The sequence below is a fragment of the Centropristis striata genome, chromosome 16 (assembly GCF_030273125.1).
Source record: "Centropristis striata isolate RG_2023a ecotype Rhode Island chromosome 16, C.striata_1.0, whole genome shotgun sequence".
Taxonomy (NCBI): domain Eukaryota; kingdom Metazoa; phylum Chordata; class Actinopteri; order Perciformes; family Serranidae; genus Centropristis; species Centropristis striata.
The window spans coordinates 29,573,776-29,594,084 of record NC_081532.1 but is presented as its reverse complement, the minus strand read 5'-3'; the positions used below and the strand labels follow the sequence as shown (position 1 = coordinate 29,594,084).

General features: G+C 40.5%; 1 protein-coding gene across 2 annotated transcripts in view; it reads right to left on the bottom strand.

Moving 5' to 3' along the window:
* LOC131988235 (protein unc-79 homolog) overlaps nucleotides 1-20,309 on the bottom strand; it is a 42,281-nt gene that overhangs the window by 3,151 nt on the left and 18,821 nt on the right. Inside the window, exons 18-43 of one of the 2 annotated variants that reach the window (XM_059353324.1) lie at nucleotides 19,880-20,095; nucleotides 18,985-19,212; nucleotides 18,545-18,683; nucleotides 17,615-17,694; nucleotides 17,360-17,508; nucleotides 17,120-17,277; nucleotides 14,977-15,158; nucleotides 14,099-14,300; nucleotides 12,825-13,007; nucleotides 12,105-12,173; nucleotides 11,381-11,718; nucleotides 10,574-10,756; nucleotides 9,662-9,824; nucleotides 9,355-9,504; nucleotides 7,997-9,238; nucleotides 5,235-5,336; nucleotides 4,569-4,685; nucleotides 4,333-4,435; nucleotides 3,298-3,438; nucleotides 3,132-3,170; nucleotides 2,902-3,014; nucleotides 2,532-2,617; nucleotides 1,965-2,138; nucleotides 1,583-1,651; nucleotides 1,384-1,494; nucleotides 24-128 (exon numbers count right to left, since the gene is read on the bottom strand). In XM_059353324.1, the coding sequence (XP_059209307.1) occupies nucleotides 24-128; nucleotides 1,384-1,494; nucleotides 1,583-1,651; nucleotides 1,965-2,138; nucleotides 2,532-2,617; nucleotides 2,902-3,014; nucleotides 3,132-3,170; nucleotides 3,298-3,438; nucleotides 4,333-4,435; nucleotides 4,569-4,685; nucleotides 5,235-5,336; nucleotides 7,997-9,238; nucleotides 9,355-9,504; nucleotides 9,662-9,824; nucleotides 10,574-10,756; nucleotides 11,381-11,718; nucleotides 12,105-12,173; nucleotides 12,825-13,007; nucleotides 14,099-14,300; nucleotides 14,977-15,158; nucleotides 17,120-17,277; nucleotides 17,360-17,508; nucleotides 17,615-17,694; nucleotides 18,545-18,683; nucleotides 18,985-19,212; nucleotides 19,880-20,095 (4,842 nt within the window). The remainder of the gene's footprint in view (nucleotides 1-23; nucleotides 129-1,383; nucleotides 1,495-1,582; nucleotides 1,652-1,964; nucleotides 2,139-2,531; nucleotides 2,618-2,901; nucleotides 3,015-3,131; nucleotides 3,171-3,297; nucleotides 3,439-4,332; nucleotides 4,436-4,568; nucleotides 4,686-5,234; nucleotides 5,337-7,996; nucleotides 9,239-9,354; nucleotides 9,505-9,661; nucleotides 9,825-10,573; nucleotides 10,757-11,380; nucleotides 11,719-12,104; nucleotides 12,174-12,824; nucleotides 13,008-14,098; nucleotides 14,301-14,976; nucleotides 15,159-17,119; nucleotides 17,278-17,359; nucleotides 17,509-17,614; nucleotides 17,695-18,544; nucleotides 18,684-18,984; nucleotides 19,213-19,879; nucleotides 20,096-20,309) is intronic. The other variant, XM_059353325.1, reaches the window with a different exon arrangement.

The window sequence follows — 20,309 nt, the reverse complement described above, 5'->3', positions numbered from 1 at the left end:
ATGCAACTGATTTTTTTTTTTACCTGGACCAGCAGTAACAAGTTTGTGTCAGGCAGAGGAGACTTGAACTTGAGAGCCTGCAGAAGCTCTAACACCACAATGCGGGACATGTAGAACTTATCTCTTTCCTGGATGCAAGGAGATAGAGAGTGGAGTAAATGTACTGATGCAGCAAGACTGCCTTTTTCTATTATCACTCTCCCTTACTCATGCTGCGAGGAGAGCATAAACTCTGTAGCCTGAATAGAGGGGGAAGGACAGGCAGTGAGAGGGGAGGGAGGGGAGGCAGGGAGACAGAGAATAGACAGAGAATAGTGAAGCTGAGGAGTAGATTTAGGCCAGTCCAGATCTCTCCTCCCAGAGTCCCAGGCAGCTCAGATGAGGCTGTCAGGCTGCCTTCTCCCTCCCTGAGGACAGGCTGCTCTCTTTGTTCATCCCTTCCACACAAAGCCCAGCTGCCTGTTTACAAACCACACTGTCATCTTCTGGCTTCCACTTTGCCTCTCTCTTTCTCTATGCAGTCATGTTTGCTTATGTTAGGCGCAGGCACATGCTCCTCGGCTCTTACAAAAATGCAGAGCTGCTTCTGACTCTCACTGTGTGGCTTCTTAATGCGCATACCTGTACGCAGCACTCTCATAATTAAAAGTTAATGGAGCATGTCCTTTTGGTAAATAGCAAATCATAGGCTGTTCTTAAGCCACAGGGCCCGGTCGCATTTGGCGTATAGTGCAGTGCGACTGTGACGAAAGGTGCACGGTGTGACAAACTTAAGCGGGTCTGGAGAACCTGACTTTGTGTCCTTAAAACCTGACCTCCAAAGATAACTGAACTGCGCATCCCAGAAAACCTCACCTCTCCATAAAACAACTCCACAGGACAGGTTCCAAAAGCAATTCCTCATAGTGACTCTGGGATTTGAAAAGCGGATATTATACGGTGAGGAATTAAAGAGGGTGTAGAAAATCAATACTGCAGGAGACATAAAGCATGCAGCGCTGACAGTGGTGGAGGACTGAGGATCCATCTGGTCCAACAGTGCAGACAGCCCTGGCTCCATCTCTGTCTGAGACAGCCACTCAGAAACACACCGTTGTCGGCCCTAGCACACCAACTAATCATGTTAATCAATACTAGCTGATTGCCTACTTAATCATCTGTGACACACGGCCACATTTCTGGCTGACTGGAGAGTCAGGGAAGTCGGTGTAGCACTACAAGAGTGATGAGCGAGAGGCCTGCAAACAGGAGCTCAATGTTTTTAACACTGCGGATTAGTTTAAAAGGTTTAACTCTTTCAAGACTGGATGTCAACACAGGCTTTATTCTTACACATGAAACTACATGCACACAAAAAAGATGTGTAAGCACACTGTAGAGTACCTTGTTGAAGGCTTTGTAACACAGTCCACACAGTTCTACGAGGTAGGAGAGACTGAACATGCCATACTGGATGACAAAGCTCAGCAGCTTGGAGAAAGGCTCCAGGAGGCTCTTTAGGATGGAAGAAGACAGGAAATGGTCAGATTTTAAAGGCCAGAGTTTGGACATATAAGTATGTAAAATTCTTCTCTTGGCTCACCCTGGTTGCATTTGTAGTCGGGATTTTCAGTAGACAAATGATTATCCTCAAACTGGAATCCATGGGGCACTGAGGGAACGCACATTGCAAAAAAGCAGTTGTAAATCTTCACTAATGGTAGGCTTTAAAATGCAAAAGTAGAAATGCACTGCATGGTGCATAGCCATATTCCTAGACTTCAAATATATCTGCAGTGATAAATTGATTACTGTACACTAATTTCACCTCCAAGGTCAAAAGCGTCAGAGTCAAATCAATTACAATATTAAGACTCCGTCCTATTGAACCCGACAAGGGCACTGCTAGATGCTTTTTCCTCCGGCCATAATCACATTAGACCATATCAGACCATGACTAAGTGAACGGAAGAGTCAATATCTACCTTCAGAGGAAGCACAGAGGGCAGTTTTGTGAGGAAGGTCTGGAACTGGTTGCAGATGGTTGTCCACAGGTTGCTAGGAGAGTCCATGGGGAGAGCCTCCATGAAGGTGGCGATGTTGTCCAGGCAGTGCAGCATTGTGCCCCCTGCTGGCAGACTCTTCTTGTTGTTCAGGCCCTGGAGGGCACAGAGGCATAAACCATAACAGGGTTATATAATGAAATTCTATAAGCGAAGATATTTCCATTTAAATGATCATTCAGTCCTGATCAATCACAATGCTCATGATGAGAGCGGCGGATTTAGGACAGTGAAGCACAGATGATTGCTCGGATGAGCTTGTGCACCAGTGGGTTTGTATCTGTGTCATTTATTTAGCCTTAACAGCAACAATAAACTGGTACAGTGGTGCAGAGTAAGGCTGGTTTTCTTGAATGCCCCAGTGATTTGTTGTTTTAGATGTGCTTATGCTGCTCATGGAGTTGGAGCCACGGACACTTTTGGTTTAACAAGAGCTCCTCCTGCTGGTTAAATGACTCAACACACGAGCATGAAGAAATAAAATCCCACCTCGAGCAGCATGTTGAGGGCAGCAACAGAGCTCAATTCATTAAAATCTATAAGGGAAGATGCAAGTGTTCGAAGAAAACTTCCATCTGCAGAAAAAAAGAAAGAAAAACATACAAAGAATGAAGAAGACAGTATGTCCAGAAGGAGGCTTTTTAAGTTAGTCTTATGATGATGGATAAAATAAGATACATCTAAATAAATATATAAAGCAGAGCAGTGAAATATACATCTTTTACAGGTTATAAAACGTAAAGCGACAAGGTCAAAATGCTCAGAAAGGAGCAGCTTAGACATGCTGTGAGTCTCTATAGAAATAGAGCAGGTACATTTCAAGGGTTTTTGAGTTTAGTAGTCAGTGGTATGAGCAGACCTTTGATGTTACTCTGAAAGAGTTGGGGCAAGATGCCATTAGGGGCCAGCTGGTGAAACATACAGCGGAGGAACTGCTTGGCTACACCTGCTACATTCCCTGGGATCAACATACTGCAACACATCACAGGGAGAAAGGCAGTGTTGGACAGGCGGTCACACTTCACATCTATTATTAAACTCAGCCATGAGCACAGTGAACGCTGGTGTGACGGCTTTAATGTCTCATACCTCTCAGCTTGTCCAGAAAAATTGGCACTGGATGCCAACCTGAAAGAAGTTAAAGCAGCGGATTAGGACTCAGCGGATGAATAATGCATGAGTTCTGAGGGTGAGTTATGAAACTTCATTTAACGGTGAAGTGCTGTGTGGATGTAGATTGCAGGAGCGACTGTACCTGCCCACAGACTGCATGATGTCGAGAAGCATCGGCGCAGCCAAATCAGGACTGAGGTGGATGAACATGGAAAGAACAACCACTGCGAGGCCGAGAGTCTCCTCGTCGTATTCCTCCAGCACGGCTGCACAGTCCCGACACCTTGGACATGACATAGAAATAAACCAGGCGGGTTTAACCCTGTGAACCACACAACTCGACGGCAGGTTTGAAAGGCACTTTCTTACCAAAATAACACAATTTATCATGGACAAAAATGAAAAAAAAAAAGAAATTATCATTGAATTTTCAAATTTCTGATGGTCCAAGAACAAATCATGTGTGACAAGTGCTTCCAGCAGGAAAAATAACTAAATCCAAGCTTAAAATAGTGATATTTCACCGAAATCACATTATTGACCTGTCTCATTTAAACCATGCCACTATATATACCATTTGTACTAAACAGTAGGAGGGGAATCGATACAGCATAGTATTGCGATATTTTGCGTGCCAATATTATATTGATTGATGGCCACCAAGTATCGATATATATCGTTCTGACAGCTCTGACACTCAGGTTGACAAAATGCAGTTAAACAGTTAAATCGCAATACTCACCATGTCGCAAAATGCTTAAACTAGCAGTAATATCGTATCGTGACTCAAGTATCGGGATAAAATCGTATCGTGGGGCTTCTGCTGATTCACACCTTCAATAAACAGGTCCATGTACAGCATATGGAGCCCCCATTTTCTGTACAATATTGGTTACACTTGTAGGTATTTTTGTGAAATAAATTATCAAAAAAAATTAAACTTTTTTCTCTTAGTTTATGATTTATGGCATTATAATTGTGTCACTCTGCACATAAGACCTTTTTGAGTTCTCCCTACTTGTAACGATGATTGTGCTGTTTGCATAGACACAAATGTCTTAAATATTGCAGAGAAAAACAAGGCCACATTAAGGCCTAAAACTGCTTGGGGTCAAGAGGGTCAAGCATTAAGATGGTCTAATCCAGGACAGGTATAGCTGCTGATTGATTCATTCACCTGTCAGACATCGTGGTAGGCTGCTCATCAATGAACTCCTCAGGCGCAGGGACAAACATGCTGACTGTGCTCGGTGCAGAGAGCAGGCTGGTCTTTGTAGGACCTACAGAGGAACAATATCAATGATTAAATAAAAGAACGGAAGGCTTACTGTATTTATGTTTGTGTTTCTACAGTATGTCCATATATCCCCTTAAGGGCTCATCATGGGATAAAGAAAGTGTGGAGTGACTGACCCGTGTCCCAGGTGCTGATGTTGTGTGGCGCACTGGACTGGTGCTCCAGCTGTCTCTTCATTAGCTGGCTCATGGTCAGAGCTCCCAGAGAGCCTCGCTTCACCTGGCGGTACTGAGCTACAGGTCAGACACAGAAAAGTATGTGTTGAGATTGTTTTTGCAATACCAAAGTACTTGTGGTTCAATGGAAAATGACTAAGACACATGAGAAAAGATGTTAATGTGATTTTTTTCTAAATCAGAAGGACTAAATTTTGCCAAGCATTTAGCTCGGTCTGTTTAAAGAAGTACAACATTAGAACAAGACTTTAGAGTGGATCTTATTTAAAAACATTATGTTTTTCTTATTTGGTCAAGAATTTGAATGGCTTTAGTCAAGTTTTTTTGTTGTCTGTATAGGTTAAATACACAGTCGCTCATGAAGTTGGAATGAAATATATTTTACCCCTTTATACCACTTTATAAATCAATCTCTTCCAAACATATCACTATGAAAATGAAGAGGATTGTGTCTGAAAACAAAATTATTCCAACTTTATGGGCGACCGTGTATAAGATGACACAAACAATTAAAAATTGCCAATTAAAGGTCTCATGATGATACCACAACAGTCAGATTTACTGAGGTTTATAAGGAGACTTAGAAGCAAAGTATTTGGCTCCTACTTGAGACTGAAGAGCGGTGGCTTGTTTCAGGTATAGCAGCTTCGAGCGTTGGGGCTGAGGCAGATTCCCGCGGCTTTTCCAATGTGGACAGAACTTTGTGATCTGCAACGTAATATGGGGATATATTGGGCGGGGCAATGGCATCAGAATATATACAGTTTTATGCTATGAATAAAAAAATTGATATGGACGTTCAGTCGTAACTTTTGCTATCATTAGGAGTTGTTAAAGATTGCTTGCTGCTAATTTAATAACGGTTTCTTATGTGAAGTTTAGTGTTTCCTATATGACTAGTTTCAGACGTAGAAAAATCACAGTTTTCAGTTTAACTTCTATTATGTTAAGTCAATTTATTTATATTTTCAGGTGTTAGTATGAAAAGAAGAGTGAACACACATATATAGAAAAACACCACAGGACACCACACAGCTGGAGTTCAGTTAAATACAGATCTGAGCTTACACATATTTCAGAGTTCTCTTAGACTTGAAGGAGCAAAACAATTTTTTTTACTACTAATCATAGATGCAACCTGCTACTGTCTATTGCTAAATGCTTTTTGGGTGCATTTGTCCCAGCATGCCTTGCCGCCATTGGTTTCCATTTTAATTGAAAATGGTGTGAAAATCTATCAGGAGACTGAACTGTGTTATCACAGTAGCATTAAGCCTGTGTTCAGTTTAGTCAATGCTACATTGACATTATGTGGTAATATAAGAGCAGACTGATAAAAGAAAAGTCTGCCCTACATTATCTCATACTGTGATAATAACAATAAAATTTTATTTATGCAGCACGCAAGAAATGAGAACATTAAAAACAAAGCAGAACGGTTTATCACCATAAAGGGGCTAATCAAAGAAAATGGATCAATTTAATGGTAAATAAATGATAAACTCATACTGTGAGTGAGGTTCACAACGGTAAATGTTCCTAGCTAAAAGAAAGTTTAGAAAGATGACTTTTCTATTAAAAGATGTAAGTGAGGTGCACATTGTCAGATCTACAGGGAAACTAAAGAACTAAATGCAGCATCACTGTAGGCTTCAGCCCTGGAGAGGAACAGTTGATGTGAGAGAGTCAGCAGTACACAGTGATCTGTTAGGAACATAAACTGTGAGGAGGTCAGTGATTAAGTCTGGAGCGAGACCGTGAAGTGATCTGTCAGTGATTTAACACAAGTTTTCACAGTCTGCTAATTGATTTTTCATATTGTACAGAACTGGAAACCACTGGGAGCCTGTAAGTACGAAAAAATACATTAAAAAAACACATCAGCATGATTTGCAAAATGGTTAACTGCAGTGGTGGAAAGTAACTAAGTACATGTACTGTACATAAGTATAATTTTGAGGTACTTGTACTTTACTTTGAGTATTTCCATTTTATGTAACTTTACACTTCTACTCCACCACATTTTGAGGCAAATATTGTACTTTTTACTCCACTACATTTAGCTGACAGCTTTACTTACTTTACAGGTCGATATTTAATATAAAAATGAATGATGAACAATAATGAATTTAAAGTGATTAGACTTTTTTTTAAATTAAATCTTATAACAGAATATTAAGTAGTTAAATGAGCCCTATCATTACAGAATTAAAACATTGCTCATGTAAAAGCATCAATACAAATAGTGTAATAATATATTTAGAATATATAAAATCATTCTGCATAACGAGTACTTTTACATTTGTTACTTTAAGTACAGCTTGATGCTGATACTTTTGTACTTTTACTTCAGTAAGTTTTGAATGCAGGAGTTTAACTTGTAGTGGAGTAATTCCACAGTGTTGTAAGAGTACTTTTACTTAAGTAAAGGATCTGAATACTTCTTCCACCACTGGTTAACTGTGCTCTAAAGTATAGATGATTTGTAGTGAATGTCCCAAAACTTGAAAACAAAACTGATTTGGTCCCTTAACTTTAGTTTTTGTTGATTTTTCAAAAAGGAAGTGTTTCAATGAGTACCGTCGCATACCAATAGGCTGAAGTTGTGGCAAATTATGCTACAAACAGATCCTAACAATATCCATACATATTGTCTTTTCCACCATTTGAACCAGGATGACTACTGCCAGACAAAGAGGAGAATAAATCCTATACCAAAGCACATTTTCCTAAAGAAACATGCTGCTCCAAGAGGGACAGAGCGGAGGTAATGTTATGAGCTAAAGTTACTGTGTTGACCTGGCATCAACTCATCCATCTTTCCAAAATGTTGTCCGACAGTTATAATAACAATCTGAGCCTGTGTCAGTGGCAACAACAAGCACATTTAGTGGAGGTAACATTACATTGATGCCGGGCGATTGCCCTCGTAGCGCGATTTGTGGCTGCCAGCTTCAGTGCTCTCGCTCAATACAGGAGCAATTTCAAAAATTGTTGTTCCCATTAATCACTTAGACACAAAAACATGAAAAACTAGGGTCCAGGCTGAAAAATGCCAAAGTTTCTCTTGAAGAATAACTATATAGAAATAGCCAATCTTCTACCTGGTGGCCTTGTTTGCTTTTATAGGTCAAAGAGAGGCAGCAGAATACATCGAGATTGCTTCATAACCAGTTAAAAAGTCCTTCTAGTTCGTTTACAATGATTTTAGTTTACAAAAAGTTACTCATACAAAAAGTGATTGTTTTGCTTTTAAAATGTATTGGATAAGCCTAAATCACCTTAAAATGCTTCTGAAACAAATCAGACAGCACCTAACCAGCAAACTCGTAAAGTAGGAAATATCTTTATCCATCATTCTTTCTTACCGGTTTCTGCCGTCTGCTCAGCACCCAGCTTCTCAAACATGTTGAATGTGATGTCCAGATATTCCCTCTGGATGGCGCTGACTGCTATCTTCCTCTGCTTCCGTTGTCTGGGAACAATCTGGATTTTAAACTCTGCCTCGTCATTGTCATCTGCGTTGTCAGCTTTTTGGTCGCTGTCCAAATCATCTCCCATGTCGTCATCCTCTTCGTCATCCCCATCTTCCTCTTCTTCGTCGTTGCTGTCGCTCTTGCTCTTTTCTGGTGAGGAAAAAGGCTCCGCTTTGTCTTCTGGGATATCCAAGAAGACAGTCCTACCAGAGGGGCTCGTCCCCAGTGGCATCCCGAGCTTTAGCTCCTCACACATGTCGTCTAGCGAACTGTCTGGGACATGTGGGGTCTTCCTCAGCAGGTCTCTCTTCTGCTTTAGGGTCATGGGACTCTCATGGCAGACATTTTCCAGTCTGTCAGGAAGATCCAGAGAGGCACTGGGAGTCATACGGTTTGGCTTCGGTTCCTCTGAGCCTCCTTCTACCACCAGCAGCTCTGGGGACCTTTTGTCACTGGAACAGTCCTCCACACTCACCTGAACCACAGGAGACAGTCGCAAAGTCTTGCTGCTAGCAGGGGAAGAAGAGAACTTGGGGCTCCCGTTGAACTTGGAGGCTATGATGGTGCTAAGGTCGAACTCCTCATCGCTCTCTACGATCCTCAGAGGAGGCAGCGGTTCAAACACCAAGGAGTCGCTGTCGGACATGGAGAGCAGTGAGTGTTTCTCTGGAATGGAGGTGCAGTCAGAGGACAGGTCGATGAGGTCTTGGTCTTCCTTCCCCTGAGCTGATCCTCCTAAGGAGCTCAGGTCCAACTTGTCCTCAAAGGTCTCCATGCAGCTTAGGCGGACCTCTGGGATGACTGGCTTGGAGCCTCGCCGGTCCACTGCATCGTTGCCCTCCACCCGAACTGAAGAGCCATCGGATGATCCTTTGCCGTGATGCCTGCCGTGTGACGTGGCTGAGGATGGCGGCAGGACCACAGGGGGAGCCTGCAGGTCGCAGCGATCAATGCAGGATTTACGTCGGTGTTCATCCAGATTGAAGAGAATGGAGTCGGTGTTGGAAATGTCCAGAGACTTCTGTTTGTGCATGGCCTGCAGCCGCTTCTTCCTGGTGCTCTCCTCCCTCACACAGTGCAAAATGCTGTCCTGAAGGGCGCTGGCCTCTCTGTACTCTGACAGCTCAATTTCACCTGATGCACAGAAGAAAAATGAGACTTTATCCTAGTGAAAGTGAGACCCTCCTGCAATCTCAAAAATATGTTCTGCTGTTATACTATGTTTGACTCTGAAAGCCTCTGCTTCTTACTTTTCTTGGCATTCAGCTCCACCGGCTGGTACTTCACAGACTTGCTGCCACCAATCCTCTTCAGGCGGGCAAAGAAGGTCTGTGACTCCTTGTTAGCAGCACCAGTCGGAGTGTCATGAACGTCTGACTCATCGAATACACTGTCCTCTTCTAAGATGGAGAGAAAAAATGTGCATCAGTGCTACATTTAAGAGGCAAACAAACACCCATAAGAAAGATTCACTGGGAATGCAAGTCATTTTCATCCTGTCTTGACATTATAATCAACATAGCAAAGCTTTTTCTTCTAAAATGTTGTATCCTTTACCTTTTTCCTTCTCACTGTAGCGGCTCATGTTGGAGTTGTCGCTGTAGAGGGGTCCTGCTGTAGCGTGGGGGCGACAGCTGTGATACTGGGCATTCAGTGTGTTGATGGTGATGTGGATAAGATGGAGGACAATTTTACTCCCGTCCATGTCTCTGTAAGGGTACTGTGGTGCATAGAAAAAGTAAAATTAGCTTGTGTTTATCTCTTGACAATTCATACTATGTATCATTATTTATAAAGAAAATACGTTAAATCAAGATTCAGCAATCACATAGAAGTAAAAAAAAGGCGACTAAATTAATAATTCATTAATGGTCCACTGATATGGTCATGCAGATAGAATGTTGTTTTGTTGTTGTTGTTTTTAGGGCTGATAAAATAGAACCTTTACTTACGTTTGCTCAGTGAAATACTATAATAATTAAATAATTGGCTCTGTGAGCACAGGTATCCGATATTATTTTTAGAAGATCAACTGTTTTAGGTGGCACATTTGCAGCCATGAAGTTGAGAATACTATTTTATTTTGTATAGACATGTGTTTACCTCGGTGTGGGGTTTCACCTAACAGTTCTGTTGTTACCATTACTTATTTAGGAAGACATTGTTCAGCCCTAGGTCTCTGTAACAAGTTTTCAAGTGATGTTACCTTCTCCTAAGTGTTGCATGTACATTTTCAATAGCCTAGTGTCACACTCAGTTTCCCGGTGTGATATGTCTTATTTTAGTGTATTATAGAGCTTAAGTGTCAGGGATCATTCAGTCATTTGGATGTTTCTCTGTAAGGAAATGAATAACAAAGAGTACTATCTTCTCAAAATGGCATTAATCAGGCCAATTAACCGATATATCGTTCTACCATTATAATCCATGTAATAGAATCCCACTAACACATAGTAATACAAACAGTACCTTATAGAGGATAACTAGCAGGGCTTTGAGCCACATCTGTCTGATGTGTGGCTTCAAGGCCCAGAGGGAGCATCGAGGGGGCTGCTGGAAATAGTGTCTCAGCTGGGGACATGTGCAGTACTTCAACACCTGGACCACCAGGGGGAGCAGCTGCTTCCCCAAACCGATATTATAGTCCATCACCTGAAAGAAACAAATGTGAGCATTCATGTTATACTGTGATATTCTTCACAATCTGCAACGAAATATACCAGTTATTCGCTAGCTCAGGGGAAGGCAACCTGCGCCTCTGGAGCCACATGTGGCTCTTCAGGCCATCTGCAGTGGCTCCATGTGGCTGTGACTAAAAAAAAAGAAATGTTAATTTCTTTACATTTTCATTTCCATTTATCATTGGTTTAGGCCTAAAGCAATCTGTTTTTGTGTCAGCTATTGATTATAGCTTACGAAAGTCTACGCTCCAGCATAACCTCAACATTTTGCGAACTTCAAGTCTAGTTTTGTGTTTCCCTAGCTAGGATATCTTTAGATTCAAATCTCCTGAGATATTTCTTCGGTGTTCAGCCTCATTTGCACTTGGGTCTTCACTGCATTCTGACAAAAATCATAATAATAACTGCTCATTATGACCTATGAGTAATGTCGGTTGGCTAATTTAGACTACATTTTAGGCTTTTTTATCTTTCTTGTCAGCTTTGCAGCTCCATTACAAATTTTTTTTCTTTTCAAAGGTTGCCGACCCCTGCTCTAGGGACTCTGCAGTCACAGAATACGAAAAAAGTTGATAATAGATTATATGTCAGTCACTTGTGCAATGCCTGCGATGAAGGCGTTGAAGCAGGTAGAGGTGCGCATCTTCTGAGGGGCGATCATGAAGCAGCCCTCCTGTTGGTCGTAGCCCAGCAGCACGTACAGGTGACGCTTCACTGTGTTAAAAGCCTTGGCGCTGCCGATGTCGGCCTCGGCGCTGCTCTGGTCTTTTGCCATGAATTTCATGAGCACCATGATGAGCTGGTGGACCGTCTGGTGGTCGATGCCGGCGTCCTCCGGCAGCAGGTCTTTGATGACGGAGTCGTCCTCGGGAGACGGAGTCTGGCCTACAAGAGGGGCTGAAGCGTCAGGGTTAAAGTGCGGGAGGAAACGTGCTGCAGACAGAGGAGAAGATGCGGGGAGGGGGGAGGGAGGGGTGCAGGACCAGGGGGGTAACAACACAGAGACAGGGGGAGTCAACTCATCCTGTCCACTGTTTAGACAGGTGAAGACATCATCATGCAATACACACACATCAGTGCAGCGCGTTCATGGAATATGTAACACAATAAAATGACCAGCTAGCTGTTAGCAGGAGTGTTGTTTTTCACTCTTCTTGTGTCAGAACTAGTAAAGGATGAAAAAACAATGACTGTCACAACAGAGCAAACATTGCTTTTTCTTATTGTCTGTCATACTTCACGTTTAGCTTTACGGATAATCTGCATTTTCCTCCAATGTGATATGATTATGAAGAATAATGTTTCAGCTTGTTCGTTACCTGGTAGGACTTTCTCTATCATATCTCCAAGTGTCGGGGCAGAGTGCTCTTGCCTCGTAAGCCTTAGAGCTAAAAACCACATATGAAGAACACAATTTAGGAGAGTGTACAGGGAGGTAGTACAGGACACATGTCTGAGCTTCACCGTCACCCAACATGTGTACACACAAACACATAAACACACAAAAAAGCACACGATATGGCCTCAGAACAGTTTAAAATCTGTCAAGAATTAAGGCTAATCACAAATATCAAATCACATCTGTTTGAAGCCAGCAGAAGAAACATCTCCCAGAAACTCAGACAGGCTTCTGTGCACAGCTAAAGATAAAATGAATGACATGGTTGGGAGTTCCTCCTTTATTAGACAAAGCAGTATTTAGACATTCAAGTGAGATGGGAACAAACAAGTGAGGAGAGAAACATTAGGAAAGTGGGCCAACTTTGGTCAAATAGCATTTGCAAATAAGAGTTAGAATAGCCATGATCATATCTGGGACAATGCAGGAAGTGTAAGGTGCTTCTCTACATATAAAGTGATAAATCACCAACTTTAAGATACATCATGGATTGCATCTGTATAAAAAATTCAAATCAAACAAAGCACCTATGAGGCACCTAAGAAGGTATTTGCAAACATTGTTTGACCAGACTGAATGAAAGTGACAGATTCAGATTCAAACTGACAGACAGACTGATTGGCTGATCTGTGCTACTCACGAATCCGGCTGCCCAGTGACTCAGGGAGTGAAAATGCCCGTTTAGACTCCGTTTGGCCTCCCTTCACACTGTCACGGAGGGAACGCACACTCTTCTGCCGATTCCTGGCGAAGCGGGCCCGCCGTATCTTCCACATTGCTGCATCGCTGAGGTTGGCTACGTTGGTTCGCACTGCTGTGATGGCTGTCAAAAGAAAGATTATAATTTGGAGCCAAATCAGCATGGAAAGTCCTTTTAACGTTTCATTTGAATGGCTGATTAGTAACGATTTAGTTTTTACTCATGGAAATTATAGTTCAACATGTCAACGTGTCATTTTAACATGCTGAAATGTTAATTTGAGATATCTGTAAAACAGTTTTCCCATTTTACAAATACACTTTTATGTGAAGAAATTCAACTTTGACTAGTCACAGCTGATTTACGGATACTTTGCTAATTTTATTATAAATGTCAGTTATTCTTTTTTTCTCTAGTAAGAATAACAATGACATAATTATATAATTGAATTTCAAAAAATTGGTAAAAAAGGATTGTGACTGGTTGAAGTAACTTTCCATCTGCAGTTGTTAACAACTGTATTTCTGATATGTTCAACTTAAATCCAAACCATCCAGATAGGTGGGCGTCATTTAAGGACTACAAAGTAATTGTTCAACTTCTAAATTACTTTATTAATTTCTGATATGTAAGTATGTCATTAAAGATGTCAACAATGACATTCTCTGAATTTGATGCATTTGGGGGTTTTGTAATTAGGGTTGTACAAAGAGCATTGTCACTAGTGACAACTGAACTATTGATATCAATAATCATCACTGTGACTAGTGAGAAATTAGTTGTAGATATCATTAATTAGAAATGCAACTAGTCAAATTAACATTATGGATATGTTGATTTGGAATTAGAACAAATCAAAATTAAATGATGAACATCTGTAAGTTACTCTGAATAGAACTCAATGGTAAAACTTCACTAGTTTTAGGAATTAAGTTACATATATCTACAACAAACATTTACACTAACAAATCGATATTAATTGTTGCCATCAAGATTTTAAAAATGTGATTCGTGAGGAATGAATTGTAGATATCTTCAATTTAAATTTCTCATCAAAATAACATTTCGTTGGCTCATGCTCATTCTACAATTGCTGCTGATTAATGTTAAAAGGGCTCGCCCTGCTATCAGGCTGTAATGTTTACAATGTAATGTTTTAATGTGCAGGTGGAGCAGCTGTAAAAACTCTGAATGGGAACAAAGCAGTTACATACTAGTGGGGAAAGGGAACTCCTTGTTGCAGTCCAGGTGTAACTGAGCCTCCAGAGATAATGTTTCAAATCGGTTGACAAAGAACTCCCAGCTCAGTGCAGGAACGTCTTTCTTCAGGAAGTGCAGCAGCAGGAGCTTGCTGAGGATAATGGGCCGATCCCTCACAACAGTGTCGAACTGGAAGTCCAGGCACAGGCATAACCCCTGTATAATAAATAAGATCCATGCAGCATAGTATCACAATACTTTCCGTGGCAATATTATATTGATACATTACTGCCAAGTATCGATGTTGATGCCCGTAGCGGGCTCACTTTTAGGAATATACCACAGATACTGGTATCACATGAAACTAGAAGATCTAAGGAATCTATAGGCCCCATGTGCGTGCGTGTCGGGAAGTTGTCGAAATAACGCTTCAAAGTTAGCCTTGTTTTTATGTTTCAATCCTAAAAAATTTAGAGCAGTGAAGCTTAAAGTTGAGGAAAGTTTGATAAAATGCTGCAGTTGTTGTCGTCCATACATGTTTGATATCAGTTCAGTTCAGTTGGACTGAATACTTTGTTGGTCAGTCTGTGGGTTTGACTCTCATTGTGGAGAAATAAAAAGACTGAAGTGAGATGAATAGACCTCAGAATTTTCTCTTATTTGACTAAATCATTTTATTGTTATTGAATTAATTTTTGTGGACACAAAATGCAATTCAACAGTTAAATCTCAGTATACTGTATCACAATACTCACAATATTGCACAATGCTTAAAATAGCAATAATGTCACATCCTCACTCAAGTATCGGGATAAAATCGTATCGTGGGGCCTCTGGGGATCCTCTAATGTGCAGCTACGGATTGAACTGACATGGGGTCTAACAGGCTCACCTGCAGGGCCGGCCTCTTGATGGTGTCCAGCAGCAGTCTGGCCCGGGTGGCCACAGCTGGATTGACATCCTCCACTGAGGCCAGGAAGCAGCAGAAGGCATGGGCCAGTGAATACTTCAATAAGTGGTTTTTGGTCACTGCACCAATGTCCAGGAACCGACACAGCACTGCTACCTTCTCCACTGGGAATTTTCAAAACAGAGAAAACAGAGTGAAAACAGAAAACAGAGTGAACTGGAACATCAGCAGCAGCAGCACAGACAGATTGCGCAAGAAGAAGATATGACTGAGCTGGCAAGGACATTAATTACCCAGATACAAAAATAAGATAAGATGTTACTAAAGCTGCTATCAATATGAATATGTTTGTCAAAGAACTAACAAATTACCTAATAGATTGTATAAATAATCATCTTTTAAATCATCATCATCATCTAAAATCTACTTGTGTTTTATAAAAATGATATCTGTAGCTGCAACTGGTCATCAGTATAAGTGTAAAACTCCAATTTCTATATTTATGATGCCCATAAACTGTAGGAGCTCACAAGACAATTGTACCCACTGATTACTGCAATCAACCTGCCTTTTTTTATTGTTCCTCTTGTCTTTGGTAGGGGAAATTTTAAAAGTGTTCAAGGGCACTTGCAACCAAAAAATGCCCCAAAAAACCCCATCTTGTTTTCAATACGACAAATTGTTTGTCCATCTAAAGGAAATAAATAGTTAAATTTGAGGAACATTAAACCACATGAATATTGAATAATGAAATTTAGACTATTATATATTGTGAATCATTATAAATATAATTTCCATTATCTTTTATAATTGTTACTTGTTCATATTTAATCTAATATGTTTTTTTAATGTCACTACTGATGGTCTACAAAATCATGTTTACTTCATTAAAGTTTGCTTGATTTTTGTTCTTCTTGTTCTTGTTCTTGCTGCATCTCTCCAATTCTTGGTCATGTATTAGGCTGGAGTTTAGGGGGCATTACCTGTGCTAATAAACAATTATGATCAAGTGGGATTCATTATTCAGCACACCTGGGTAAGAACAGATTGGGATGGTTAAGAATGTTTGGTGCATAACTCTGTTAACTCTGAACTAACATAGAAAAATGAAGAGACATTTTTAAGAGAATGTTGCTGCATGAGGCCCATTGTCCCACATCCCCTGTGTGGGTAATGTAATAAGAATGCATTTGGTAATTTAAAATAGAAGATTCTTGTAGAAATTGTTGTCATTACTCATCATGATTTGGATTAAAATCTAAAAAAAAACTGTGATAGCTAATAATAGATGTTTTTTTTTTCTAAAATCTAAATAAACTTTCCCCCACTCTGGTCTGATGGATAGAATCAGTGTTGGCCACTAGGTAGCAGTGTGGTGAATAAGAGGCATCCCAGAGCAGCACCACATTGCCTGTTGGTCATTTAAGGTTTAAAATATAAATATATATTTATTTGTGTGATTTATCTGTTTTAACACCACTAATAAGAGGGGGTTATACCATTATATACCTTCAGTTTTTAAACCTGTCATCATGATTTTTACTAGGTGGAAAGGCTAAATGATTGAATTATTATTATTCCTTTTTTTAATACTATTTTCTGGGGTATTTATATACACTATAGGCTAAAAAGTATTAAAATAAAAATATCTACCGTCTGTTCAGGGCTATTGTTATTCAGTTGTTCCTATATTCATACACTGAGTCAGAGGACCTGTCCTCTGCCTCTGTCTCAAGGTTATACAGCTCCTCTCTGCCAATCAGAAGGCGAGAAAAACCTTATTAATCCCACAATTCCTCTTTGCCGTCTGTTTGAGCCACATGGTAACCATGACAACAGAAGGAGGAGATGTGGGCAGGCAGTGGTTTAGGTAGGCTATTATATAAGCAGACTGGGGGGGCTTCATCTAACAGTTCATTCATACACAACCACGAACCAGTTGGTTTGCAAAATTCAACATAAAATAAAAAATGGAAGGTTTGGTCACATGATGATGAGTTTGGTGGGGTGTTCATACTTGAATATGAAGTTGTTAATTGTATATAAGGTATATATGTGTACCTGATTAAATATCAGGTATACACTATACAGTGTTTTTTTTTCACAATAAGTCATAATCTCTCACCTGCTTCAAAGCGTATTTTCCAGTCTTTGCTGTTGAAGTTTGTGTTGATGAGATTCCAAAAGATGTCCGCACCATGTGACAGAGACAGCGCGTGGAGAAGCTGAGGCACAGACAGGGAGGCCAGCTGGCAAAACTCTGACTTCAACATGGACCACAGACTGAAACACAAAAACCACATTAGACACACACACATACACTGCTGTCAAGGAGTTGGTTAAATACAACATTTTTACAACACACCTCGGGATCAGCATCTTTTCCTGGATGTAGGCCAGGAACTGGGGGTGATCCTTGCGGGCGAGGTACAAACACTCTCCATGGAGACACAGGATCTTCAGGCAGTTCAGCATATTGAATAAGATGTCAGGTTCCTCGAACTTAGACATTTCCTGAATACAGAGAAGAAATGTGACTGCTGAGTGTTCAAATAAATCACAGAAAACATTGTTGAACGCCTCCGGTCTATTTGTGCCTCAGTTTTTAACATACAAGTACCTGCAGAATGGTGTATATGAGCTTCAAAGACACAGGAAGCTGCTGGTAGCAGAACTTCTTATCAGAGTTATTCTTCATGGCTGGAAAGAAAAGTATTTTAGAGTGTAGACAGTTCATTTTCAATTTAAACTGCAAAAACAATCCTTACCAATCTCTTACTGGGAACATTGGGATGACCCAGAAACAGATATGAGTCCTAAATTGATACCAATATCATATCTGTATGGTAAATGTGGAGCTTGAGCTAGTAGCCAGTAAGCTAACAGCTAATTTCTTGGTTGGGAGCAGTAGTTTGCATTGGTTGCAATGTTCTAGGAAGTTGCTCCATCTGGTCAAGAAATAGTCAATTAAGTTAATTGCGGTGAATGATTTTTGCTTAATTTTCTGTAAAGATTAACCTTTTCCTTTGGACAGAGTCAGGCTAGCCATTTCCTGCTAGCAACAAGCAGTAGCTTCATTATTACCATACAAACACAAGAGATTGAGTGGCATCAATCTTTAATAAATGTATTTTCCCAAAGTGTTGAACTTTTCCTTTACATATGAAGCTATAACTAGCAACTGGTGACTTTTGCTCATAGCTTAGCATTTTATAAATAATGAAGTATTCCTTTAAAGGAGCAGCATGTAGGATATAGCGGCATTGTGCCCCTCCCTTTCCAAGCGTATATGAGCACCTACAGTGCCCTTCAGGTAATGTAAAAGTGCAAAACTCGTCTCTAAAGCCAGTGTTTGGTTTGTTCATTCTGGGAGAGACATGGCAGTGCAATGTGGCAGACTCCGTGGATGAAAATTTCCCTATGCAGATATGAAGGGCACATTGTAAACGAAAACATGATTCTTTGTTTTTTGTGATTACACACTAATTAAATTTTTTTATGGCTGACATATTTTATGTGTTTTAACATTGTGTACAGAACTGATACACACATGGGTTTTCAGGAGAAGGGTTACTGGGGTTGTCAGTTGGTGCAGCACTTGGGTTGTCTCCTTCCTCACTTCCATTCTCTGTACCAAGGGAGAAATCTGGAGGGAAGAGCAATGTTTCCTCCAAACTATCCGTAGGTTCCTGCAGAGGAAATCAAACACTGTCAAAACCTCTCCTTTATATGTTTGATATACTCTATTGAGCATTATATTCATCAGTTTCATACACAAGTTAATTCCAAACTATTCAAATAGTTGACAAAAAAAACAAAGAGAGGCAGAGATTGAGTCAATTTATGCTTTTTATGTCACTTATGACAACATTAGCTCAGCCAGGCACAGTGGGGGACATGGGGACTACATGGCATTCATTTCAAAACCTACCTGCTTAATACGCAGGGTTCATTTATATTAGACGCATAAAAATTCATGCTGTGTCTCACCACCAGGCGAATCTCTTCTCGGGGGGTCAGCCTCTCCAGGAGCTCACAGCCCAGCTGGTAGCACAGGATACTGGATTGGCACAGGCTGCACTCCAGGGCCTTCTCGTCCTTCTGGCAGGTGTGTGATCCCCCCCACGGGGCCTGGAAGACGTTGTTGATGATGCCCACGATATCCTTCCCCAGGCAGCTGTCTAGACCCAGCATCACACCGTCATCCTGGAGCTCCATCTGGAGCAGCAGGGGATACGACCACATAAACAGGGGAACATAAAGTGGAGCACAACACACAAATCTCAAGACTTCACCTGTGGGCGTTGTTGTCAGTTTTTTTAACAAATGAACAACATAATTGTCTTTAAACTGTTTTCAAGTTAACTTCAGTGTACCTCCTTTTTTAGTAACAGAATATGGTTGTATGTTGTATGTGTTGGGTGTTCGCTGCACTGTCTCACACGTTGTACTAACAAAATATTTGCTGAGATAAAAAATGAGTTTAAGGATTTTAATTAACAAACAAAAAATGTCTTTTGATAACATGCTTAAAGTATGAAAAAATGTATCACAGCGATGAAAAGTAATAAACAGCGGTCAACAAAAAATACGTATTCCCGTGACCCAGTTACTGCAATATTTTAAATAAACAACAACAAAAAGAACAAACTATAACAACCAAAATAACCCAAATTGAAACTACAAAGTTATCTATTTTCACCTCATATATATATATATATATATATATATATATATATATATATATATATATATATATATATATATATATATATATATATCATGGCTCCTACACCTAGAAACAAAAGCAGTCCTTCTAAAAACATCACAAATAGCCCTTTGGAATATGATTAATCCACCAATTTTTCATCAGGAAGGTGATCACCTGCTTTAGGATGAGGTCAAACATGAGGATGAAGCAGCCGAGGTTCATGTCGTCATCCTCACAGTCCAGATCCAGAGCGCAGTGACCTGTGGCGTGACCCAGGTTTTTAAAGGGGCTGCAGCGCAGGGGGCTGCGGAAGGGGCTCCTGAAGGGGCTGGGGAATGGGCTGAGGGTGTTGTGCTGCCCACGGCGTCCTGGATCTGACACCACACTTACCTACGAGCAAAGAGAACATCACTATAAGGAAAATAAATGTGTTTCACTTCAAATTGAATGCCATTTATACCTCTGACAGCCTTTTAATCTTCAACGTTCTTCTGTTTCTGTCAGTTATAAAGACACATGAGCGCAGTCACTTGGCTATCAATTTCAATGGAAGATCTACATCACAGTCAAGTTCAATTAAGCCCTTTAAGGGAGCTATATTTAG